The 25,641-nt window shown below is 53.2% G+C and overlaps 3 protein-coding genes across 5 annotated transcripts; all 3 read left to right on the top strand.

Annotated features, from left to right (window-relative positions):
* Positions 1 to 277: 277 nt before the first annotated feature.
* LOC116158224 (cathelin-like) lies at positions 278 to 2,464 on the top strand. The gene is made up of 4 exons (XM_064496131.1): positions 278 to 586; positions 1,221 to 1,328; positions 1,565 to 1,636; positions 2,247 to 2,464. Exons 1-4 carry the CDS (start codon positions 389 to 391, stop codon positions 2,382 to 2,384), a joined length of 516 nt encoding a protein of 171 aa, XP_064352201.1. The 5' UTR covers positions 278 to 388; the 3' UTR covers positions 2,385 to 2,464.
* A 6,092-nt stretch (positions 2,465 to 8,556) lies between these two features.
* LOC116158223 (antibacterial peptide PMAP-23) lies at positions 8,557 to 10,637 on the top strand. 2 transcript variants are annotated; one of them, XM_064496573.1, is made up of 4 exons: positions 8,557 to 8,874; positions 9,506 to 9,616; positions 9,763 to 9,834; positions 10,444 to 10,637. In XM_064496573.1, the coding sequence occupies exons 1-4, from the start codon at positions 8,677 to 8,679 to the stop codon at positions 10,561 to 10,563; spliced, it is 501 nt and encodes a 166-aa protein (XP_064352643.1). In that variant the 5' UTR covers positions 8,557 to 8,676; the 3' UTR covers positions 10,564 to 10,637. The 2 variants fall into 2 exon arrangements, with proteins under 2 accessions (XP_064352643.1, XP_064352644.1); XM_064496574.1 differs by having other exon boundaries at positions 8,558 to 8,874; positions 9,509 to 9,616.
* A 7,050-nt stretch (positions 10,638 to 17,687) lies between these two features.
* LOC135323348 (protegrin-2-like) lies at positions 17,688 to 19,748 on the top strand. Of its 2 annotated transcripts, none has more exons than XM_064496572.1 (4): positions 17,688 to 18,064; positions 18,683 to 18,790; positions 18,934 to 19,005; positions 19,587 to 19,748. In XM_064496572.1, exons 1-4 carry the CDS (start codon positions 17,867 to 17,869, stop codon positions 19,713 to 19,715), a joined length of 507 nt encoding a protein of 168 aa, XP_064352642.1. In that variant the 5' UTR covers positions 17,688 to 17,866; the 3' UTR covers positions 19,716 to 19,748. The 2 variants fall into 2 exon arrangements, with proteins under 2 accessions (XP_064352642.1, XP_064352641.1); XM_064496571.1 differs by having other exon boundaries at positions 18,680 to 18,790.
* The last annotated feature ends 5,893 nt before the right edge of the window (positions 19,749 to 25,641 follow it).

Here is a 25,641-nt window from a genome sequence, read left to right as displayed (position 1 = left end):
GGTGAATACACTCCTTCACCTTGATTCTCAGGAAGTCACAGTGAGGAGGCAGAGAGGGTGTAGGACACAGCCTGGTCCCTCCGTCTCCTGGAGGACTCAACCCTCTGGAGCAACCCTGCCAATGAAACTCCCCATGGGGCCCAGAAGAGGCCAAGATGTTGTCAGGGAGATGGAGAAACCATTTCTTCACCTTACACAGGAGGCAACCTCACCCACTGCCCAGCAATCCCCTGAGGCAAGAGCGGGGCCTGAGGCAAGTCCAGCTCACACCCTGGCCGGGGGCAGGGATGGGGCAGGTGGGGAAGGCTCCTGCTTGAGCAATTGCATCAGGCCCAGGCTGAGCATAAAGGAGGGTCCTGTGGGCTGGGAGGAGGCAGACTCGGGGACCATGGAGACCCAGAGGGCCAGCCTCTCCGTGGGCCGCTGGCCACTGTGGCTACTGCTGCTGGGACTAGCGGTGCCTTGGGCCAGCGCCCAGGCCCTGAGCTATAGGGAGGCGGTGCTTCGAGCTGTGGATCGCCTCAATGAGCAGTCCTCAGACCCCAATCTCTACCGCCTCCTGGAGCTGGACCTGCCGCCCAAGGCTGTGAGTCGGGGAGGGGCTGGGGAGGGAGGTGTCTCCCGCCAGGCTTGGCCACACTGTCCCTCCCTTTGCTCGCGCTGTACCTCCTGTCAGGAAGGCACCTCTCCCTCTAAGTGGGATCCCACCTCTCACAGACATCCTCCCAGAGCTGGGTCCCCTCCCCTTGTGAGAGCCTTCTGCCTGGCATCTCTGCTGTGGGAACAGAGCCCTGACAGCCCGCTCAGGCTCCAGGGACTCCTGGGGGCTCCAGGGATACGCTGGGGTCACTGGCTCTGGGATGTGACTTCCCTGCTTCCAGTCCCCTGTGCACCCCATTGTCTTCCCACCAGGGAAGGGCTGTGCTCAGCCTTGGGGTTCCAGTGACAAGGTCTTTCCCTGCAGGTGTTCCCTGACTTCCCTCAGCCCCTCCAAGGGGAGCTGCCCCTCAGGAGAGCGGGTCTGATTTCCCCTCCTGCTCCCTGTGTGCCTGGGAGCCCAGGACCAGGCTGTGTCCTCCTCCCCTCTGCACCCAGCCCCCAGCCCAGGGCTAGGCACATGTGAGGGGCTGTCAAGGGGGCTGTCCTGCTGGGGGCAGGGACACAGGTCACACAAAGAAGCATGAGCCTGAGCCAGTCTCCCCACTTTGATCCTTGAGCAGGACGAGGACCCAGATGCCCCGAAGCCTGTGAGCTTCACGGTGAAGGAGACCGTGTGTCCCAGGAGGACACAGCAGCCACCGGAGCAGTGTGACTTCAAGGAGAAAGGGGTGAGGCTGGGGGCTTAGGTCGCTGGTGGGTGCCTCCCAAGGACCCGAACAGGAGGCTTGGGGCGGGTTGTGGTTAGCAGCCCGTGGGGTGAGGCTGGTAGCTGGGGGTGCTGGTGGATGCCTCCCAAGAACAGGAACAGGAGGCTCGAAGGTGTGGTGTTATTTGCAGCCCCTGGGGTGAGGCTGGGTGGTTATGGCTCAGGGGTTACAGTGTGACCTGGTGTCTCCCCTTCCAGGTGGTGAAACAGTGTGTGGGGACAGTCACTCTGGACCAGTCCAGGGACCAACAGGACATCACCTGTGATGAGGTGAGTGACCCCTTCCAGGCTGCAGAGGCTGCTGCTGGGTCTGGTTTGTGGAACATCCTTTGGACCAATTCCCCTCTGTGCCATCCCTGTAGCGGCAGGAAAGCCCTCCTCCCCTGGCTCCCCCTCACCCGAGCCCCAGGTCTCCAGGCCGGGCTCTGCAATCCTTTAGAGCAGTGGTTCTCTCAGTGGGCTCCCCATACAGGACATGTCAGAACGGCAAAAATTCTCAGGCCCCACTCTGACGTACTGAATCAGAGTCTAGGTTGGGGCCCAGTAATTTGTCTTGTAAGAGCCCTTCTAAGGGATTCTGTGCTGAAGTTGAAGAGGCACTGACTAGGGTAATGGGCTTTTAGCCCCTGCTTCTGTCCTGCTTTGCTGGGAAGGGCTTGTGCCCCTGGGAAGCCCCTTGTCATCTCTGGGTCTTGGCTTCCTCCTCTGTGAGTGAGTGTAGGGATTCAACCATGTGCTCCAAAGGTCACACCCAGAGGGTGAACTGGGGCCTCAGGGCTCCTGGGGTGGCACTGGGAGGGGGATCAGCAGGTGAGGACACGGGGTCTTGGGTTGACCCTGGTTCTGACCCAGAAGAAATCTGTTTCCTCCTGGTTCACAGCTTCAGAGTGTTAGGAGCATTCGCCGGCCACGGCTGCCAAGGCCAAGGGTGCCACGTCCATATATCCCACCAAGGATACCAAGGCCAGTATTGCCGCCACCAAGGTTTCCTATTCCAAGGTTTCCGAGAGGAAGGTGAATGCTTTGCTGATAACTGTCCCATAAAGGCCGAAGGAAGACTACAGAGGGTTTGCCTGCCCCGGGTCAGGACCTGGACATCAAAAGATAAATTTTTATGAAAAAAATTTCTCCAGGCTTCAATTTTAATTGTGTCACCTGATCCCACACACAGGGACCAAATCCATAACTCTGGGAGGCCTGTTGTGTGTGTGTGTGTGTGTGGTCACTCCCGTGAACACAGAGATGGGTGAGGCAGCTGTTCCTTCCAGGAGGGCGGGGGAGGCACCGGGGCCGGGAGGGACAGGACAGGGCTCCATTCCCAGGAACCCCATGCCCTTCACACTCCCCTGCCCTCCTCCTCCTCCACCAAGTAGGGGCTTAAGGAGACCTAGTCTGTGTGCAGTGATGCTGGGGATGCTGTTCCTGCTGGTATGGAGGTGACAGTCCAGGAGGACCAGGTGGCTTGTTAATCACTTGGGGAGACACAGCTCAGTCTCCTGCTGTCGGGCTCTAGGTTCAGCCTGTAAGTACAGTGCCCAGATGGTTCCACTTCCCTCACAATCTGAACTCTGTAAGAGCCCACGCACCCCGCTCCTGGGCTTTGCTCTGGGCATTGAGACACATCAGTCTTTCTTCTGCGGGGTCTCAGATTTCAGGTGTGGGCTTGTGTTTAGGGATGCAATGGTACCACAATTGGCACCATTAGAAGCAAACCTCCTGCTCATCGGGGTGAAGGGCTCTGCCTGAGTGAGAGACACACACAGTGACACACAGGCCACATGTCTGTTTGCCTGGGGGTTTCAGACACTGTCCCTGTCCTGCCCACTCCCCACTCTGTAGCTGACCTTTGCTGGGGGGCAGACTGGAATCACGGGGGAGGCGGCAGTCCCGGGAGCAGCCTCAACCAACCATCGCTGGGACTTTTCCCTCATTGGTGGAAACGTCTCTTCTGTTCCTCACTCCTTGGGGGGCCCACTCCCAGATGTGTCCCCCCTCCCTGAGGTCCCCAGCTGGGTGGAGCCCCTGTCCCCACTTCAGTGACCTGTCTATTGACTTGTCCTCTTCTGATGTCGATTCTGCCCGGTCTCACTTCTCTATTTTTCTGCTGGTGCTTCGAAGGAATCGCCTCCCAGAGCACCTGCTTCCTCTTGAATGCTGGCCTGAGCTCTGCTCCTGGGCCAACCTGCACCAACACACAGAGCCCCGTGTGTCAGAGGGACAGCGGGCGGGACCGCGCAGAGCACATGCTCTGTAATCTGTCAGGCTCGTCTGTTCTTGGGGAGCAGGTGGGGCTGATTTCAGGCAGGTTAGAGGAACCCACGCTTCTCACTCTACGTCACCCCAGGTTGAGGCAGGAAACCTCACAGAGGAAACCCAGGGACTGTGTCGTGTCTCTGCCACAGCATATGAGCCTGCCAGAGCTACTTGTTAAAATTTCAGGATTTTCTGAGATGGTCATTAAACTCTTGGTCGCTTGAAATCAGCCTTGGTGGAAGAATTTACAGCATGGAAATCAGCAAATGCTACACATTAGGCCCATCACAGCTGGTCCATCACTGTCCAACCTGAGAGAGGGCTCACTCATCAGGATGATATGGGCTGTGCTGATGTCATCTGTTTGCAGTTGTCTCCCAGGATTGCTGATCCTGCTTCAGGAGGGTGGGACATGGATGCTGATGGCTCTCAGGTGCCATATTCCACGGCTTCAAGGCCTCCCCAAGAGAAGCCTGGGGGTTTTGTCCTCTCTGCCCCCATTCTGTGGCTGGTGACTGACTATGAGGGGACATCAGAGCCCAGCCCCTGCCTCAGTCACTCCTAAAGCAGGGGTGCACTTCTGGTTCCTGGGCTTTTCTAGGTGAGGCTGAAGCTGGGCTCAGAGGGAGCACCTCTCTGCTCAGCTCCTTCCTCTGCCCAATCCTGCTCTCCTCCCCCTCCTGCTGACCCCACCCCTCAATTAATCACATGACTCTGAATTCCCAGCTCAGGCCCTGCTTCTAGAGAAGCGGCCTAGGATGGCGGTGGAGCTGTGTGGAGCCCGGCCAGCTCATCCCAGGTGGCTCGGTTGTGGGGCCTGACATGGAGCTGAGAGAGAGGAGAGGCAGAGGTGTGCAGGGTAGGGGTGCGGGAGAGGGGTTGGGGCGGGGCAGCGCTGGCAGCCAAGGGGCCCTGAGGAGTTTACAAAGTGCTCAGAGTAGGACAGGAGCCCGAGAGCCCAGGGCGATGACTCCTAGTGGTTTCCCGGTGTTTGTGTAGATGTGGAGGCCACGGATCTCACTGGGGGCAGCCTCAGAGATTTGGGGGCACAGAAATCCCACGCAGTGAGGGGAGGAGAAGCAAGAGGTAAGGAAGAGGAGAGGCCATGAATGGGGACACACAGGGTCTTCTCCTTCCCCCAGACCCCCTCTGTGCGAGGGAGGGACACTGGGCTGTTATCAGGCAAGGTCCTTGTTGATGTGGCCCTTGACCCCCACTTCTGAGGTCTCCGGAGTCATTTTCGGGGCCCCTATATGTGACAGGGCACTTCACATTGTCATGAATAGGGCAGAGAAAGAGAATTCTGAGGAGTATGGACATCTGAAAGCCATTGCTCCTCTGCCTGTGTGGCCCTAGGCAGAAGAAGAGATCTTTCTGGGCCTTTGTCTATCTGTAATTGGGACCCACATAGCCTAATTTGAGAGGATGGTCAATGGCTTAGCTCGAGAAACAAGGTCGAGTACCACACAGGGGCTGAATCTGAGGCGGAGGCTGATGGAGTCTAGGAGACCATAGTTAGTCTGGGTCCATCTCAGGGCACAGATCTGGCTCGTGTGTCAGAGCAGGGACCCAGAGAGACACTTGGAATCCCCATCAGAGCAGCAGGAGGGAAATACATGTCATTCTGTCCTGAGCGAGCAGAATTGGCCCGTCTGCACGAGCCTTTAGCGTCTGGTCCTTACTAGTCAGCAGCTGACACAGTGGGGGGCCTCCAGGCTTGCTGTGCTCCAACTGAGGGATGCCCGTGCCAGTCACATCCCGAGTCCTGTTCCCCAGCCCCATGGACTCTCTAGCTTCCGCCCGAGATTGGGGGTTCCTTGTGCCCCATTCGCACCCCCTGTTCTCCTGGGTGTCACTCTGCCCCTGTGCCTACCCAGCCAGAGCAGGGAAGGATGCTGACAGGGGAGACAGGGGTACACTGGGACTTTCAGGGCCCTGGCACTTCTATCTTCCTGGGCCTCTTCATTCACAAAATACTCTTAAAACTTGTATTATACAACTGCATTCATATAAACATGAATATAACCCAAGCTGCTTTTCATCTTATGTATTCATCAATATGTCAGTGTTTTCATCTGTGATTTTAAACAATTAAAAGTAAAACTTTCTGTGGATCCCTAGATGTCTCAGGGGCTAGGACCGCTGCCTAGTGTGCTGACCGATAAGTGGGTCCTGGCAGGTGACGATCCTGTAGGCGCCCAGACACGCCTGCAGACACTAAATGCCTTCTGCTGTCTTTTCCAGGATGACTTAACCTCGTGGTTCTCTTTCAGCTCCTAGTTTCAGCTGAATTGGTCCATGGGAAAGAGGAAGCTGACCCTGAGCGGAGGGTCCTGACCCTCACCCTCGACCCAAATCCCTGCCTTCACAGCACCATGGCTGCCATCGCAGGTCCCTGCAGAGGGCAGGGGGCAGGGGGCAGGGCCTGAATCCTTCCCCTTGTCCCTGTGAAAAGGACAGGTGGTGGGTCATTGAGGGGCATGACTCCATGTCCCCAGTCTGTCATTTTTTGAGTAGGAGGTCCTTGATGGAATGACGTAGCCCATGGGTCTCATTTTCCTCATCAAATGGGCAGTCAGAGCTGGTGGATATTTCCAAGTTAGGGGCACAGTTTGGGGTTCTGGTCCAGTTCCATTGCTCTGGAGCCTCTGGAGTCTCACAGACAGGAAGGATGGTTGGGAGGAGAAAAGCAGGCGGGCCGTGCAGATCAGGGCTCATTCCCTGAGGTTGTTGGCACGACGGGTTCATGAGGGTTTCTCAAGAATCAGATGTGGAGTCAGGGTCAACCAACCTGGGGACAAGGGCAGAGGGGCCTTTCCTGAGAACACGTCTGCCCTGACAGGCTATGAGGACAAACCAGGAAAGCCAGATGCTAGAGGCAGGGACAGCACACCCCCATCTAGGCAGTTGTAGTCTGAGGACCTGACAGGCGACCTTCCAAAGACCCAGACTGCGGTCCAAAGTCTGAGCAAACGCAAAGGTGCAGAGGCAGGAAAGCACAGAGAGGATTTCAAGGGGATCTGATACCCGGTCACCGTGGGTATTGCTAGTTATTTTCTACTGCAATCACCTCCTTTTCTTCCTCCTTCTTGGGAAAAGGATACAGCTTGACCAAGAGGCCACTGTGGCAACACCCGGACTGTGACACCAGGTTGCACAAAGCCCCTCTCTCCTTCCTTCTCGAAGGGTGAGTGCGAAACCAGCACATCCGACCAGGCTGTTACCTTCTGAGGTGCCCCATTCCGTTGCCCAGAGTCCCCAGGTCACAGGTGGCCATGGCCTATCCCAGGCCTTCAGTCTCAGGGCCATTCCATGGGACACTGGATTAGAATTGGCATCTGGTCTCTGGGATCCTCTAACACATCGGCTCATTCACTTTCCCAGCTGGACCCCCTCCTCCTCCCTCTCTGGCCACTCCATCCTGGTGTCTCAACCTGAGCCCTGGAGAGGGAGTACCTTGGGGACAAGTCATAGGAGACTTTGTGAGGCTGTGGGAGCTAAGATGGGGAGTTGCTGTTTCTCTGGTTGAAGGTCAGATAAGGCTTCACAAAATGAAAAGTCACGGCAGTCAGAGGGATCAGGTGTAGCGATATGAGAAGAGCAGAGGCTCCGAGGGGCCTGAGAGGTTGGGGTGGACGTGGCGGCCTGACACAGGGTTTTGCAGGTGAGCACCTGAGGACAACCTGATCCAGACCCTGAGCCCCTGACTCAAGGCGGGAGGTTTGATGGACCCCTGGACAATGGCAGGGAACACTGGGCTGTGGTGTGGGAAGAGCCTGGAACCAGAAAAGGTGGAGTCTGGAGGTTGTGGCTACACTTCAGAGGAGAGGAGATGGTGGTAGGACAGGGCAGGGGTGACAGTGGGGACAGGGAGGGCCCTCAGAGGAAGGAGCAGGTGGGGTTCCCAGGCTCTCAGCTCAGGGCTCCCGTGAGGGCTCCTAGCCAACAGCCCCAGACAGCCCTGTGCTGACAACCAGGGGTGTTCACAGGAGTGTTGCCTCAGACACACAGACCAGTGATGTGTGTCCCTGATAACTAGTATCTGAGGAAGGGATGTGCCCAGAATGCATGAGAACTGCTTTGAGAAGCTGTACAGATCACGTGTGCAAGCCCTGCAGTAAAAGTTTTATTAAAAGTTGAGTACTTAGATTAGACAGAGCAGGAGGCACCCGGGAGGCCAGGAAGTGGACCCAGGAAGGTGGTCCCAGGGGAGAATGGGGGAGGGGGCAGTTTCAGTAGACAGAGGGGTCCCTGGCACCTGTGAAGGCAAGGACAAGGCTTCAGCATGGCCGTTGTATCATTCGAAAGCTGTTAAGCAGGCATGGACCTTGAGTTGAAAGAGGACAAATAGTAGGGTTAGAGTGTAGATGAGCCTTCTCTTACTGGCTGTCTGGGTAAGGGGAACAGTGTGCATCTGGAAGGGGCTGGGACAGGAGATTTTTAGAGTGAAGAAGGCAAAGGAGAAGAATCCAGAAGAGGGGACAGTAGAGGAGATGCCCTGACTGGCTGAGGGCTGGGTCCGCAGAATAGGACGGTGTGGCCCTGATGTCTGCCTAGGGAGTGGATGGATGTGAAAGGCACTAGATGGGGGTGGTCCTGCCATCTATTCATCATATGTTAACTGAGTGCCTGTTGGGGACCAGGAGACCCAGGAGCTGGAGGTTGTGTGGTGAATACACTCTTTCAGCCTGATTCTGAGGAGGTCACAGTGAGGAGGCCGAGAGGTTGTAGGACACAGCCTGGTCCCTCCGTCTCCTGGAGGACTCATCCTTCTGGAGCAACCCTGCCCATGAAACTCCCCACGGGGCCCAGAAGAGGCCAAAATGTTGTGAGGGAGATGGAGAAACCATTTCTTCACCTTGCACAGGAGGCAGACCTCACCCACTGCCCAGCAATCCCCTGAGGCAAGAGCAGGGCCTGAGGCAAGTCCAGCTCACACCCTGGCCGGGGGCAGGGATGGGGCAGGTGGGGAAGGCTCCTGCTTGAGCAATTGCATCAGGCCCAGGCTGAGCATAAAGGAGGGTCCTGTGGGCTGGGAGGAGGCAGCCTCGGGGACCATGGAGACCCAGAGGGCCAGCCTCTCCCTGGGCCGCTCGTCACTGTGGCTACTGCTGCTGGGACTAGCGGTGCCTTGGGCCAGCGCCCAGGCCCTGAGCTATAGGGAGGCGGTGCTTCGAGCTGTGGATCGCCTCAATGAGCAGTCCTCAGACCCCAATCTCTACCGCCTCCTGGAGCTGGACCTGCCGCCCAAGGCTGTGAGTCGGGGAGGGGCTGGGGAGGGAGGTGTCTCCCGCCAGGCTTGGCCACACTGTCCCTCCCTTTGCTCGCGCTGTACCTCCTGTCAGGAAGGCACCACTCCCTCTAAGTGGGATCCCACCTCTACAGAAATCCTCCCAGAGCTGGGTCCCCTCCCCTCGTGAGAGCCTTCTGCCTGGCATCTCTGCTGTGGGAACAGAGCCCTGACAGCCCTCTCAGGCTCCAGGGACTCCTGGGGGTTCTAGGGATATGCCGGGGTCACTGGCTCTGGGATGTGACTTACTTGCTTCCAGTCCCCTGTGCACCCCATTGTGTCCCCACCATAGAAGGGCTGTGCTCAGCCCTGGGGTTCCGGTGACAAGGTATTTTCTTGCAGGTGTCCCATGACTGCCCTCAGCCCTTCCAAGGGGAGCTGCCCCTCAGGAGAGCGGGTCTGAGGTCCCCTCCTGCTCCCTGTGTGCCTGGGAGCCCAGGACCAGGCTGTGTCCTCCTCCCCTCTGCGCCCAGCTCCCAACCCGGGGCCAGGCACTTGGGACAGGCTCTCAAAGGGGCTTGTCCTGCTGGGGGCAGGGGAATATGTCACACATAGAAGCATGAGCCTGAGCCAGTCTCCCCACTTTGATCCTTCAGCAGGACGAGGACCTAGATGCCCCGAAGCCTGTGAGCTTCACGGTGAAGGAGACCGTGTGTCCCAGGAGGACACTGCTGCCACCGGAGCAGTGTGACTTCAAGGAGAATGGGGTGAGGCTGGGGGCTTAGGGCCCTGGTGGGTCGCTCCCAAGACCCGAACAGAAGGCTTGAGGCGGGTGGTGGTTAGCAGCCCCTGGGGTGAGGAGGGGTGTTTATAGCTCAGGGGTTCCAGTGTGACCTGGAGTCTCCCCTTCCAGGTGGTGAAACAGTGTGTGGGGACAGTCAACCTGTACCAGCTCAGGGACAACTTCGATATAACATGTAATGAGGTGAGTGACCCCTTCTGGGCTGCATGGGCTACTGATGGAGGTGGTGTGTGGAACAGCCTTTGGACCAATTCCCCTCTGTGCCATCCCTGTAGTGGCAGGAGAGCCCTCCTTCCCTGGGTCTCCCTCACTGGAGCCCCAGGTCTCCAGTCCGGGCTCTGCAGTCCCTTAGAGCAGTGGTTCTCTCAGTGGGCTCCCCTCTTGGGAACTAGAGAAAAAGGCTGATTCTCAGGCCTGACTCAGATATACGGAATTATTGTGTGGTGGATCCCAATAATTTCTATTTTAAGAGCCCTTCTGAGGAATTTCTGAGTGTGCTGAAGCTTGAGAGGCACTGACTACAGACAGGACCTTTCTGCCCCTGCTCCCGTCCTGCTTTTCTGAGATGGGTTTGTGCCCCTGGGAAGCCCCCTGTCATCTCTGGACCTTGGTCCTCATCTGTCTGTGGGAGAGATGATTCAACCACGTGCTCCAAGTGACACAGACAAGGAGGTCAAATGGTGCCTTAACTCTCCTTCGGTGTTCCAAGATGGAAGATTTTCAGGTGGGGAGGGATCTGGTCTTGTCCCTAAGTCAATCCTCATGAGAATCCTGTTTCTTTCTGCTGCACAGCTCCAGAGTGTCGGGTTATTTGGCCGGATTCGTGATTTCTTCCATGACGGTGTGAACTGGGTTCGAGATAAGGTTGGCAAAGTAATCGGATACATTGGTGATAAAATTCGCCCAGGGTAGAGTCCTAATGATCACCTAACTCTGGCTCAGTTGTTCAAACTCTGAAAAATAAATTCTTATGAATTTCAAATTCACCTGTCTCTTGTCCTACTCTTACTAGGGGTCCTTAACCCCCATTGCCCTCTTGAGTGTGTGTGTGTGTGTGCGCGTGTGTGGTCACTTCCGTGAACACAGAGATGGGTGTGGCAGCTGTTCCTTCCAGGAGGGCAGGGGGAGGCAGCAGGGCCGGGAGGGACAGGACAGGGCTCCATTCTCAGGAACCCCATGCCCTTCACACTCCCCCGCCCTCCTCCTCCTCCACCAAGTAGGGGCTTAAAGAGACCTAGTCTGTGTGCAGTGCTGCTGGGGATGCTGTTCCTGCTGGTATGGAGGTGACAGTCCAGGAGGACCAGGTGGCTTGTTAATCACTCGGGGAGACACAGCTCTGTCTCCTGCTGGTGGGCTCTAAGGTCAGCCTGCAGGTACAATGTCCAGATTGTTCCACTTCCCTCACAATCTGAACACTGAAAGAGCCCATCCTTCCTGGCTTTTGCTCTGGGCATTGAGACACATCAGTCTTTCTCCTGTGGGGTCTCAGATTTCAGATGTGGGCTTGTGTTCAGGGATCCAATGGTACCACAATTGGCACCATTAGAAGCAAGCCTCCTGCTCATCGGGGTGAAGGGCTCTGCCTGAGTGAGAGACACACACAGTGACACACAGGCCACATGTCTGTTTGCCTGGGGGTTTCAGACACTGTCCCTGTCCTGCCCACTCCCCACTCTGTAGCTGACCTTTGTTGGGGGGCAGACTGGAATCACGGGGGAGGCGGCAGTCCCGGGAGCAGCCTCAACCAACCATCGCTGGGACTTTTCCCTCATTGGTGGAAACGTCTCTTCTGTTCCTCACTCCTTGGGGGGCCCACTCCCAGATGTGTCCCCCCTCCCTGAGGTCCCCAGCTGGGTGGAGCCCCTGTCCCCACTTCAGTGACCTGTCTATTGACTTGTCCTCTTCTGATGTCGATTCTGCCCGGTCTCACTTCTCTATTTTTCTGCTGGTGCTTCAAAGGAATCGCCTCCCAGAGCACCTGCTTCCTCTTGAATGCTGGCCTGAGCTCTGCTCCTGGGCCAACCTGCACCAACACACAGAGCCCCGTGTGTCAGAGGGACAGCGGGCGGGACCGCTCAGAGCACGTGCTCTGTAATCTGTCAGGCTCGTCTGTTCTTGGGGAGCAGTTGGGGCTGATTTCAGGCAGGTTAGAGGAACCCATGCTTCTCACTCTACGTCACCCCAGGTTGAGGGAGGTTCTACAGAGGAAACTAAGGGAATTACTTCTGTCCGCCGCTGGATACTTCATTGCGACAGGCAGAACAGAGACCGGGGGAGGATCTGAGCCACGTCACTGAGCCCCCCAGCCCCAGACAGGAGCCTGCAGGTGCTGTGGGGTCTGGGGGCCCTGTTGGGGATGGGTGCTGAGGCTCAGGCTTCCGAGGGCAGACCCTAGGAGTGGTCTGGGATTGGCAGTGTGGGGACCGCCTGAGAGGGCTGGAGCGCGGTAAGGGCTGAAACTGGGAGTGTGTGCGAAGGAATCGGTCTGTCATAACCCCCGTTATTAGGTTGCTGCGGAGGGAGGAGCGGAACTCCTCACTCTGCCTGGCCCGCTGGCCCCTGGGAGCTGTGGGAGGGCAGAGTGCTGGGGCAGAGGCGGGGCCCAGGTCTGAGCCCATTCTCAGAATGAGCTAAGTTCAAGGTTGTTGTGTGGGTTTGGCCGCTGCAGCTGTTCAGCCTCCAAGACATCCGTTTACACCTGTGCATGAACAAGGTCCCTGTGCTCAGTGGGCAGAGTTGTGGGCTGTGATGCTTGCCCCGGAAGACAGCCCCCAAAATTTATCTTGTTCACTCTGTCTGTGCCTCCCTAGTGGTTCTAACTGGGGCCACAGGTGTGGACTTTCGCCCTCACTGGCCCTGAAATAGGTAAATGAACGGTGACTGTCCCTGCTGAGCAAGGCATCCCCTGCTTGGAGGTCACGTCCACTGGGGAGAGATTTTCTATGGAGAGGAGGGGAGATGCCCTCCTCTCTCCAGCCCCATCTCACTGAGTTTGGTAACTGCTCTCAGAGCAGCTCTGGGACCCTTCCCATCGCCAAGGCAAAACCTGCTTCTGGGGTTGTCATAGTGACAACACTGTGAAGAGCACCTGGGCCCACGGAGTCCTACACCCATCGTGCCTCCTCCTCCTGCTCCTCCTCCCTCCTCACCCACTTCTTTTTAATTGTAAGCGTTGTTAAGGGACATATCCTCCTTATAAAATATTCAAGCAATCCTAGTACAAATACACTCCTTTTGACAACTTGCTTTCCTGCCTCACGCATCACAATCTCCACATTAGAAACAACCTCCATTCATCAATCGTGTGAGTGTCTGTTCTGATGTTTTTTCTAGACATGTATATACATATAGGCACATAAAGATACCGTGTCTTGCTTTATGGTGACTGATGTTTACATAAATGGAATCAGTTAGTACGTTTATTTTGCAATTGGCCTTTTCCCCTTAAAGATACATCTGGCAACTTTCTAGTTTTAAAACCTTCAATTGAAATATTACAACTACATAAGAAAAACACACCACTGATAAATGGACAGCTTGCTGAGTGCTTGCTATGTGAACGCCAAAGTGTAATCAGCACCCAGAAGTCTCCTCCCCCTTCTACCCTTAACCATGACCCCGACTTTGAACGCCACAGATCAGTGATGCCAGATTTTGAAATGTGTAGAAAATAGAACCATACCGTATATACGCTTTTCAGGTAATTTCTTCATGCAACATGTTTGTGAGAATCCTCCGTGTTATTGTGTGTAATTATCTTCGTTCATATTTTGTTGCTAAGTTGTAGTCCGCTGTATAAATATACCAGAATACGCTTATTCTTTTACTTATGAAGGATATTTGGGTAGTTGCCAGCTCATTTTTTGAAACGGCTGCACTGTAGTCCATATGGTGGACATAGCATTCGCACCAATACGTGTCTCAAGGGTTTCTAGTTCCCCAACTCGGCCCAACAAAGATACAAGGAAGCACCATGGTTTCTTCCTCCCCATGCACGTGAGTGAGGCTCCCGACAAGTGGGACTTCAGGGGGACGCCGACAATGGCCTGTGCTGTGGCAGGCTCTCCATGTGAGCATGTCCTGGGGGTGGCTATGGAGTGGATGGCTGCTGTCCCTCTTTCCCCCAGGAGTCTGGAAGGCTCTGTAGAGACTGGGACTCTGATCCTCATGTCCAAGTTCGTATGGGAGGAGTTTCTCTATGGAGGAGAAGAGGGCCTCCCATGCATGTGTAAGAAATCTCCCATTTTACAAACCAGGAGAAAGAGGTGCAGTTGGTGAAGGTCTGGTTTAAGGTCACGTATGTGCTCCCCAGGTTGGGCAGAAGGCAGGACCAGAGGACAGGTCGCTCAGCCCTGACCCTGGCTCCTTCTCTTGTACCATTTTGAAGTCCAGGGCTTGGGGCTGGGATAAGGAAGTGTCTAAACACAGGTGAGACTGTGCTTTTTCCAGTTGGGGGTTTTAACTGCAGGATGGGATGTCTGCCTCAACCAGACTGGGATGGGAAATAGAGGGGGATGGGAAAGGAGGGAACCCACGTAGGGTGCCAGGCGGTGGAAACACACTCTTACCAGCTCCAGCAGGACCGTCTGCTCCCACCTCTTGGCTGGGGTGTCCTCTGTTGGGTTGGGGGGAACGTTAGGAGAGAACCCAAGGCCTAGCCTGACCATCTCGAGGCACAGCTACTGTGACCTTGGAGACCCTCCCAGTCCTGACCCGGCTCCTTAGACCCCCTTCCCTCTCACCCTGCTCCTCTCGCTGTCTAAGCAAGAACTCAGCCAGGGAATGCAGGAAATGGAGGCAGTGCCCAGATGCGCCTGTCTACAGCTCACCCTCCCGCTCCCCGTGTGGGCTTCTCAGTTGTGTCTGAGACAATGAGAGCTGGGCTCCCACTCATTGCTGCTGCGAGTTCCCACCAGGGCAGAGTTTTCCCAAAGAAGTCACAGCTGATAAGAGGCCAACCAATGATCAGACACATGTCTGCTGGACTCCAGAGTCTAAGGACCCATCGAGCCCTCGGGGGCCGCTTTCTGCCCTGTTGATAATAAGAGATGCTGTTTCTGGACCATCAATCCTGGTCTCTTTGGTCCCAACTTCTTTCCGTGGGTTGACTCCTTTATCAGACCTCATCCTTGATCAGCCACCTGTCCCCATGGAAGGATGGGGAAGGGGACCTCAGTCCTAAGGTTTAGGAAACACAAAGGTGCAGAGGCAGGAAAGCACAGGGAGGATTTCAGGGGGACCTGATACCTGGTCACCGTGGCTATTGCTAGTTATTTTCTCCTGTAATCACCTCCTTTTCCAACTCTGACTTGGGAAAATGATACAGCTTGACCAAGAGGCCACTGGGGCAACACCTGGACTGTGTTACCAGGTTGCACAGAAGCCCCTCTCTCCTTCCTTCTCCATGGCTGAGAGTGCAACCAGGGCCATCTGTCCAGACTATCGCCTTCTGACTTGCCCCAGCCAAACACCGAGAATCCCACAGGTCACCTGAGGCCAATTGGTACCCCAGTCATTCCATGGGAGACTGCATTAGAACTTGTGTCATGGTCTCTGGGCCACTGTAACACATTGGCTCATTCATTCTCCCAGCTGAGCTCCCTTGTCCTCCCACACTGGCCACCTCAGAGCCCTGGAGAAGGGGTCACTTGGGGACAAGTCAGAACAGACTTCCTGAGGCTATGGGAGCCAAGATAGGAGTTGCTGTTTCTCTGGTTGAAGGTCAGACAAGGCTTCACATGGTGGAAGGTCACAGCAAGCAGAGGGATCAGGTGCAGAGTCGGGAGGAAGGGAAAGAGCTCGAGACAGGCCTGAGAGGTCGGGGTGCACGTGGCAGCCTGACCTGAGCATGCAGGGCAGCGAGTGAGGACCATGGGAAGCATCAAGGTTCAGACCCTGATGCCGGGAGGAGGTGTGTGAGCTGCTGAAGGCAGGGGGTAAAATGGCCAAATCGGCAATTTGATGGAGCCCCCAGACACAATGTGGAAGGAGAATTGATTTCTAGAAGAGCCTGGAACCAGAGACGGTGGAGTCTGGAGGTTGTCACTACACTTCAGAGGAGAGGGGGTGGTGGCAGGACAGGGCAGGGGTGACGGGGGGACAGGGAGGGCCCTCAGAGGAAGAAGGAGCCAGTGGGGGCTCCCAGGCTGCCAGCTCAGGGCTCCCGTGGGGGCTCCCAGCCGACAGCCCCAGACAGCCCTGTGCGGACAGCCAGGGGTGTTCACAGGAGTCTTGACTCAGAGACACAGACCAGTGATGTGTGTCCCTGGTAACTGGTATCTGAGGAAGGGATGTGCCCAGGAATGTGTGAGGACTGCGAGGAGAAGCCATCTGGGTGCACCTGTGCAAGCCCTGTGTATTACGAAGAGGGTCCTGGGAGGAGACGGAGAAAAAAGAGGAAACAAGGTGGCAGGAGGGGACTCAGGAGAGCGACACCAGCAGAGAATGGGGCAGGAGGCGGTTGCGGGAGGACAGAGGGAAGCCCAGAGCCTGTGTAAATAAAGACAGCGCGTCAGCATGGGTTTTGGATCCAGCGACGGCTGGCCAGCTTATAGGGCCTTGAGTGTGAGAGAAAACACATTGGGGTCACGATGCGGGTGATCCGATCTCAGGCTTGGTTGTGGGGAATCTCGGGCTTGGTTTTGGGAGGCAGGACAGCAGGACAAGATAGTGGGGTCTGGGGACACGACATTTTTATTCATTTTTTTTATTGAAGTATTGTTGAGTTACAGCGTTGTGTTAGTTTCTGGCATACAGCATAGTGATTCAGTTATACATGTATGTATTTCTTTTCATATTCTTCTTCAGTACAGGTTTTTACAGGATAGTCAATATAGTTCTCTGTGCTATACAGTAGGACCTTGTGTGTCTATTTTACATATAGTAGCATCTGCTAATCCTGAACTCCCAGTTTATCCCTCCCCACCCCTTTCCCACTCCTGGTAGCCATAAGTTTGTTGTCTATGTCTGTGAGTGTGTTTCTGTTTTGTAAATAAGTTCATTTGTGTCGTTTAAAAAGTCCACATATGAGTGATATCATGTAGTTTTTGTCTTTCTCTTCCTGGCTTATTCACTTAGTATGATAATGTCTGGGTCCATCCATGTCGCTGCAAAAGGCATTATTTTATTCTTTCTTATGGCTGAGTAGTATTCCACTGTATATAAATACGACAGCCTCTTTATCCAGTCGATGGACATTTAGGCTGTTTCCATGTCGTGGCTATTGTAAACAGTGCTGCTATGAACATTGGGGTGCAGGTATCTTTTCGAATTAGAGTTTCCTCTGGATATATGCCCAGGGTTGCTGGATTATACAGTGAGTCTATCTTTAGTTTTTAAAGGTCTCCACTGTTTTCAATCACAGTTTCACAAAATTACACTCCCATCAACAATGTAGGAGGGTTCCCTTTTCCCTAGACCCTCTCCAGCATTTTAATAATGGCCATTCTGACCAGTATGAGCTGATACCTTGCTGTAGCTTTGATTTGCATTTATCTGATAATTAGCCATATTGAGAATCTTTGCACGTGACTATTGGCCATCTGTATGTCTTCATTGGGGAAATATCTGTTTAAGTCTTCAGGACAAGACATTTTTAGGTTGAGAAAGGCAGTGGAGAAGAATCCAGGAGAGGTGACAGATGGAGCGCAGCCCCTCACTGGCTGAGGGCTGAGTCTAGAGAGCAGGATGGAGGGTTCTTGACTGTCTGCCCAGGTGCTGGCTGACTGCATCAGGCTTTGGTTGGAGGTGGTGCTGTCATCCATTCATCGAACTTTAACTAGATGCCTACTGGGTGCCAGGCGGTGTGTAGAGATGGAGGTTGTGTGGTGAATACACTCCTTCAGCTTGATTCTCAGGAGGTCACAGTGAGGAGGCCGAGAGGGTTTAGGACACAGCCTGCTCCCTCCGTCTCCTGGAGGACTCAACCCTCTGGAGCAACCCTGCTCATGAAACTGTCCCATGGGGCCCAGGAGAGGCCGAGATGCTGTGAGGGAGATGGAGAAACCATTTCTTCACCTTGCACAGGAGGCAGACCTCACCCACTGCCCAGCAATCCCCTGAGGCAAGAGCGGGGCCTGAGGCAAGTCCAGCTCACACCCTGGCCGGGGGCAGGGATGGGGCAGGTGGGGAAGGCTCCTGCTTGAGCTATTGCATCAGGCCCAGGCTGAGCATAAAGGAGGGTCCTGTGGGCTGGGAGGAGGCAGACTCGGGGACCATGGAGACCCAGAGGGCCAGCCTCTCCGTGGGCCGCTGGCCACTGTGGCTACTGCTGCTGGGACTAGCGGTGCCTTGGGCCAGCGCCCAGGCCCTGAGCTATAGGGAGGCGGTGCTTCGAGCTGTGGATCGCCTCAATGAGCAGTCCTCAGACCCCAATCTCTACCGCCTCCTGGAGCTGGACCTGCCGCCCAAGGCTGTGAGTCGGGGAGGGGCTGGGGAGGGAGGCGTCTCCCGCTAGGCTTGGCCACACTGTCCCTCCCTTTGCTTGCGCTGTACCTCTCCCTCTAGGTGGGATCCCACCTCTCACAGACATCCTCCCAGAGCTGGGTCCCCTCCCCTTGTGAGAGCCTTCTGCCTGGCATCTCTGCTGTGGGAACAGAGCCCTGACAGCCCTCTCAGGCACCAGGGACTCCTGGGGGGCTCCAGGGATACGCTGGGGTCACTGGCTCTGGGATGTGACTTCCCTGCTTCCAATCCCCTGTGCATGCCATTGTCTCCCCACCAGAGAAGGGGTGTGCTCAGCCTGGAGATTCCAGTGACAAGGTCTTTCCCTGCAGGTGCCCCTGACTTCCCTCAGCCCCTCAAAGGGGGATGTGCTTCTCATGAGATGGGGTCTGAGGTCCCCTCCTGCTCCCTGTGTGCCTGGGAGCCCAGGACCAGGCTGTGTCCTCCTCCCCTCTACACCCAGCCCGCAGCCCAGGGCGAGGCACATGGGATGGGCTTTCAAGAGGGCTGTTCTGCTGCGGGGCAGGGACACAGGTCACCCAAGGAAGCATGAGCCTGAGCCAGTCTCCCCACTTCGATCCTTGAGCAGGACGAGGACCCAGACGCCCCGAAGCCTGTGAGCTTCACGGTGAAGGAGACCGTGTGTCCCAGGAGGACACAGCTGCCACCGGAGCAGTGTGACTTCAAGGAGAAAGGGGTGAGGCTGGGAGCTGAGAACGCTGGCGGATGCCTCCCAAGGACCCGAACAAGAGGCTTCGGAGGGTGGTTAGCAGCCCCTGGGATGAGGCTGTGTGTTTATGGCTCAGGGATTCCAGTCTGAACTGGAGGTTCCCCTTCCAGGTGGTGAAACAGTGTTTGGGGACAGTCACTCTGGACCAGGTCAAGGACCAAATAGACATCAGTTGTAATAAGGTGAGTGGCCCTTCTTGTTTTGAGCTGCTCTGGGGAGAGGTGTGGAACATCATTTGGACCAGTTTTGTTCTTGTTCATTCAGGGCTTCCTACCCTGGCTCCCCCCTCACCTGAGCCCAAGTCTCCAGCCTGGGCTCTGCTATCCCTTAGAGCAGTGGTTTGTTCTCTAAGTGGCATTCTCACCTGGGAACTATTGGAAAGGCAGCTTCTTAGATGACATTCAGACCTACTGAGACAAAGTTGGGGTGTGTCCCAGAAATTTGTATTTTAAGAAGCCTTCCTGGGGATTCTGACTGTGCTGAAGTTTGAGAGGCACTGACTACAGTAATGGGATTTCTGCTTCTGCTTCTGTCCAGCTGTGGTGGCCAGTGATCCGGGGAGGCCTTGGCATCTCTGTGTCCTGGTTTTCTCATCTGTCTATGGGAGTAGGGATTCAACCACATGCTCCAAAGTTATAGCCACAGAGTGAATGGGACCCAAGCCTCCAGGAGTGGCTCAGGAGTAGGATGTGTAGAAAGGGACCTGAATCATTTTGATTCTGGATCAGTACTGACAAGAAGCCTGTTTCTTCCTGCTTCACAGCTCCAGAGTGTAAGGGGATTTTTTCCACCACCATTCCCACCTGGACCCTTCCCATTTCCCCCTTTCCCACCAATCCCGCCAATACCACCATTTCCATTTCCGCGGCCGTTTGTTAGAAGACGACGGTGAAGGATTGGCTGATACCTTGCCCATCAGAGGACTCTGCTGAATTGTGAGCCCCCGGAAGTCCTAAGGGTCTTTTTTATTCTGGGTCAGAGTTTCAGATTCTGAAATAAATTGTTCTGAAAACAACTTCCTCCGGTATCTCCCACTTACTGTCACCAGGTCCTAAACGCTGGGAGGCCGAGGTTGTGTGTGGGTGTGTTTGCGTGTGTGTGTCTGTGAATGTGGTCACTTCCGTGAACGCAGAGATGGGTGTGGCAGCTGTTCCTTCCAGGATGTCGGGGGGAGGCAGCAGGGCCGGGAGGGACAGGACAGGGCTCCATTCCCAGGAACCCCATGCCCTTCACACTCCCCTGCCCTCCTCCTCCTCCACCCAGTAGGGGCTTAAGGAGACCTAGTCTGTGTGCAGTGCTGCTGGGGATGCTGTTCCTGCTGGTATGGAGGTGACAGTCCAGGAGGACCAGGTTGCTTGTTAATCACTCAGGGAGACACAGCTCAGTTTCCTGCTGGCGGGCTCTAGGGTCAGCCTGCAGGTACAATGTCCAGGTTGTTCCACTTCCCTCACAATCTGAACTCTGCAAGAGCCCACCCTTCCTGGCTTTTGCTCTGGGCATTGAGACAATTCAGTCTTTCTCCTGCGGGGTCTCAGATTTCAGGTGTGGGCTTGTGTTCAGGGATCCAATGGTACCACAATTGGCACCATTAGAAGCAAACCTCCTGCTCATCGGGGTGAAGGGCTCTGCCTGAGTGAGAGACACACACAGTGACACACAGGCCACATGTCTGTTTGCCTGGGGGTTTCAGACACTGTCCCTGTCCTGCCCACTCCCCACTCTGTAGCTGACCTTTGCTGGGGGGCAGACTGGAATCACGGGGGAGGCGGCAGTCCCGGGAGCAGCCTCAACCAACCATCGCTGGGACTTTTCCCTCATTGGTGGAAACGTCTCTTCTGTTCCTCATTCCTTGGGGGGCCCACTCCCAGATGTGTCCCCCCTCCCTGAGGTCCCCAGCTGGGTGGAGCCCCTGTCCCCGCTTCAGTGACCTGTCTATTGACTTGTCCTCTTCTGATGTCGATTCTGCCCGGTCTCACTTCTCTATTTTTCTGCTGGTGCTTCAAAGGAATCGCCTCCCAGAGCACCTGCTTCCTCTTGAATGCTGGCCTGAGCTCTGCTCCTGGGCCGACCTGCACCAACACACAGAGCCCTGTGTCTGAGAAGGACAGGGGGCAGGACCGCGCAGAGTATGTGCTCTGTAATCTGTCAGGCTTGTCTGTTCTTGGTGAGCAGGTGGGGCTAATTTCAGGCAGGTTAGATGAATTCATGCGTCTCACTCTATGTCACCCCAGGTTGAAGGAGGAAACCTCACAGAGGAAATCTCGGGACTGTGTCGTGTCTCTGCCACAGCATACAAGCCTGCCAGAGCTACTTGTTAAAATTTCAGGATTTTCTGAGCTGGTCACTGAATTCTTAGTTGCTTGGAATTAGCCTTGTTGGAAGAATTTACTACATGGAAATCATAAGATACTCCACGTCAGGCTCATCACAGCTGGTCCATCACTGTCCAGCCTGAGAAAGGGCTCACTCATCAGGATGATATGGGCTGTGCTGATCTCATCTGTTTCCATTTCCTCCCAAGGTTGCCTATCCTCCTTTCATGGCAACCCTTCTTATCCTCAGCCGTGCTTTGTGCTTTCATAATTTACTTGGGTGTTATTCAGAATTCCCTTGCCATGGACCAGGTCTTCTACGTGCATACATGGTGTGTTATAGTCTAAAGGAATGGACATTTTCATTGTTTCCGCCTCAATCTGTGAGCAGGGAGCTGTAATTTTTCCTGGCTGGGATGTCTGGAGACCTTGTCAGATCCTTCTAAAGTGACTGACTGTGACAGTATATTTTGTTCGACTGTTAGACCTCTTACCCCTCAGCGAACAAGTATTAGGCCCTTTCATGAATGGCACTGAGCAAGAGCCATCACACTCTGGCTTGTCAATTCTCCTTGACAGTAAACTTCTGGATGGTGAGTTCTACTGGGGAGTGATGCCCACAGTGTGATGGATGTGTAATAGAGGGGACCTGAGCCCAGTATGGGGGAACGGAGGGTGTTTTGATGTGAAAATTGCTTAGGCCAAGCACAGCAACTGGCATGGTAGGAGTGGGGAATGACACTCTGCTCAGTGCTTTACATGGGCATGGGTGGGGTAGGGTCATGGTGGGAGTGGAGAGATAGACAGACCAAGGTCCTGAAGTCCAATAGGGAGCCAATGATGGAGTGATGATTTTAGTACTGAGAGAGGCTATCCTTGTCCATCTTAGCCATCACCTTGGCTTCAGTGTGTGTGTGTGTGTGTGTGTGTGTGTGTGTGTGTGTGTGTATTCAGGTGGAGTGAATTTTGAGGGACTTCAGCAAGGACCCTTACCCCCAGGGCAGTGGCCAAAGGGAAGATACAATGGAAGTAAGGTTGTCCCAGAGGCTGACAGAGTCGGGCTGACTGGGATGCAGTCAGTGCAGAGAGGATGAGGCAGGTTGATTCTCTGACAGGTGGACAATGGGGGGCTTCCTGAGAGTGGGGTCAGGGGCTGCTCAGCATCCTAGTGTAGGTATGAGATGAGCATGGGGGGAGGTGACAGTTCAGTTTTGACCCCATTGGTTCTGAAGTGCCCAGGGGGATGCTGGTCCCTGGGCGGAGTAGGTGCTGTGAGAGCCCTGCCCAGATCCTACTCACTGGGCGGTGCCCAGTCCCCCAGCTGTTTGCAGTGTGGGACATGAATGCTGACGGCCCCCAGGTGCCCCCTTCACAACCTCCTTCCCAGCCTTTCCAGGAGATGCCTGCGGGGTTATGTCCCCTCTGTTCTCAGCCTGTGAATGCTGACTAACAGATGAAGAGGTAAAGAGTGGCATTGCCCTATTCTTCCTGCTGGCTTTTGAGATGGAGCATATGCAGTTGCCAACTTAACTGATTTGGTTCTAGATGGGTAGCCTGCTCGTTGCTATTCCAAATGGGTCTGATCATTCTACAGGGATTCATAGTCATGGTCACACTCATCTGATGTTGCCTAAAACATTTAGGACAGTTTTGATCCAAACCTCTATCAGCACAATTAATTAAAGTCTGATGGGGTGGCTATGTTTGTAGTAAGAATCCTTAGTTGGATATATGTAAGTAGGGGTGTAGACCTGTAGGGCAATGGCTCTACCCTCGTGACCTTGCATATAGGCATATAGCCCTGCAAGCAAGGCTTGAACTGCAGCAAATCAGAGTCTTGTGATCTCGGAACCTGAAAGCTTGGGAGGCTTGTGAGAAGCAATTGCTCTAATGCCATCTCCCATTCATCTCGCATCTCTTAGGAGAATTTTGATGATGTATAGGGCTTTCTGCCCTGGCCTCCTCAGGGTACAGTTGTAAAGTATAAAACTGTTCAATTGAAGTGTAGAACTGGCTCCTCAGCAAAAGTGTGTCCCCTATTATTTGTGATGAATCATCTGGTCCCTTTTATTCTGGTGTCACATTGTATAAGGGCCTTGGGGATTGGCACCTTTCACTACTTTTCTTTTTTCTGTCTACATAACTAATAAACTGGCAGAATCAAACAATGATTCATTGTTATTTAATCTGTGAAATCTATCAGAACTCTCCTCTGGTCTTGTGCTTGACAGATATCCCAACAGATTAGATACAGAAGCAGATAGGGAATTCAGCTTCTCCCATTAAAGAGATTTGCAAATTTGTAAAACATTAAATAAATTTGCAAACATGTAAAACAATGCTTCTTTTGTCACTAGTTTTTTTAAAGGAAACACAAATATTTTCATTAAAATATATAATTTATGTTTATAAGTAATCAGTTTGTTATTTTTTAAATGAATTAATATATCAATATCAAAAATTTCTTCATTGAAATATCTAGTACAATAAATAGAAATCAATTTAGTTCACGTTAAAAAAAGCTCTTTGGGGTTGTCAATAATTTTAAGTGAAATTAAGCCTCTGTGTTACACTAGTTGCAAAAATTAACTTGAAATGAATTAAAGACTTAAATGTAAGCCCAAGAACCATAAAACTCCTAGAAGACTACATAGGGGAAAAAAGCTCCTTGACATGCATTTCAGCAATGATATTTTGGATATGACACCTAAATCACAGGCAACAAAATAAAAAAATAAACAAGTGGGACTACATCAAACTAAAATGCTTCTGCAGTGCAAAAGTAACAATCAACAAAATGAAAAGACAATCTATGGAATAGGAAAAATATTTGCCTAGTATAGAGCTGATAAAAGGTTAATATCCAAAATATATAAAAAATTCATACCACTCAATAACAAACACTCCCCCCCTCAATAATCCAATTTAAAAAAATGGACATAGGACCTCAATAGACATTCTTTCCTAAGAAGATGTATGAATGGCCAACAGGTACATGGAAAGGTGCTCAACATCTCTAAATATTAGAGAAGTGCAAATCAAAAGTACAGTCTGATATCACCCCATGTCTGTTAGCATGGCTATCCTCAAAAGGACAAGAGATACCAAAAGCTGGCAAGGATGTGGAGAAAAGGGAACCTTTGTGCACTGTTGGTGAAATTGTAAATTGGCACAGTCACTATGGAAAACAATATGGAGGATTCTCAAAAAATTAAAAATAGAACTACCATACCATGGATCCAGTAACCCCACTTCTGGGAATATATACAAAAGAAAAATAAAGATTATATAGAAGAGATATCTGCACCCACATATTCATAGCAGAGTTATTTACAGTAACCAAGACCTGGAAATAACCTATGTGTTCATCTATGGATGACTGGATAAAGAAGACTATATATATATATAATTATGCTGAGTGAAATAAGTCACAGAGAAAGACAAATACTGTATGATTTCATTTGTATATGGAATATGAAAAACAAAAAACAAAAAACCTCGCCAAACTCATAGAAAATGAGATCAGATATGCGGTTCCCACAGTTGGGGCAGGGATTGGACGAAGGTGCTCAAAAGGTACAAACTTTCAGTTATAGGATAAATAATGAATGATGGCTACAGTTAACAGTGCTGTATGGTACATTTCAAAGTTGTTAAGAGAGTAGATCCTAAGTGTTCTCATCACAAGGAAAACACTTTTTTTTTTCTTTTGGTATCTGTATGAGATGATAGATGTTAACTAAAGTTATTGTGTTAATCATTTCACAATATACGTAAGTCAAACAGTTATGCTGTACACCTAAAGCACTTAAACAGTGCTGTATGTCAATTATATCTCAATGACACTGGAAAAAAATAAACGTTTAAGAATGTACAAGGGTTATTACAACAAGAAGTTTGTGAACCGCTGCCCTAGAGAAACTCTACGGGTGCGCAAGAAGACAAGGTAATACCCAATTGGAATATTGGTCTATTTCTACAATAGATACCATACAGCGGTGAACACAAGTGGATGGATTACTGCATATCATCATAGAAACTGTGCAAAATGAGCTAGTACCTACGTTATAAGGCTATTTATGTAATATTTATTTATTTATTGGATGGAGGGACTGGGAATTGAGCCTAGGACACTTTGCATGATACGCATGCGCTCTACCACTGAGCTATACCCTCCCACTTATTTATGTAATGCTTAAAAGCATGGAACCAACACTATATTTTGCTTATGGGTACCCGTGGTAAAAACAAAAAACGTGCCCGAGGAGAAAGGAGCAGGTCAATGAGACCGTACTCAGACTCTCCTTCCGGCACTACTCGCATTCTGTCTCCAGACTACGCTTCCCGGCAGGCTGCGCGCTCGCCAGTGACGCACTTCCTGCAGAGGCACAGACCTGACGTTGTCGCGGCTGCAGTTACCGCCGCTACCTCACCTACCCAGGCGCAAGGTGGGCCCCGCGGGAGCAGCTCCTGGGCTCGGCCGCGGACGGTGAGTGGGGCAGTGCC

The sequence above is a fragment of the Camelus dromedarius genome, chromosome 17, assembly GCF_036321535.1.
Source record: "Camelus dromedarius isolate mCamDro1 chromosome 17, mCamDro1.pat, whole genome shotgun sequence".
Taxonomy (NCBI): Eukaryota; Metazoa; Chordata; class Mammalia; order Artiodactyla; family Camelidae; genus Camelus; species Camelus dromedarius.
This window is presented reverse-complemented; position numbering and strand designations above follow the sequence as displayed.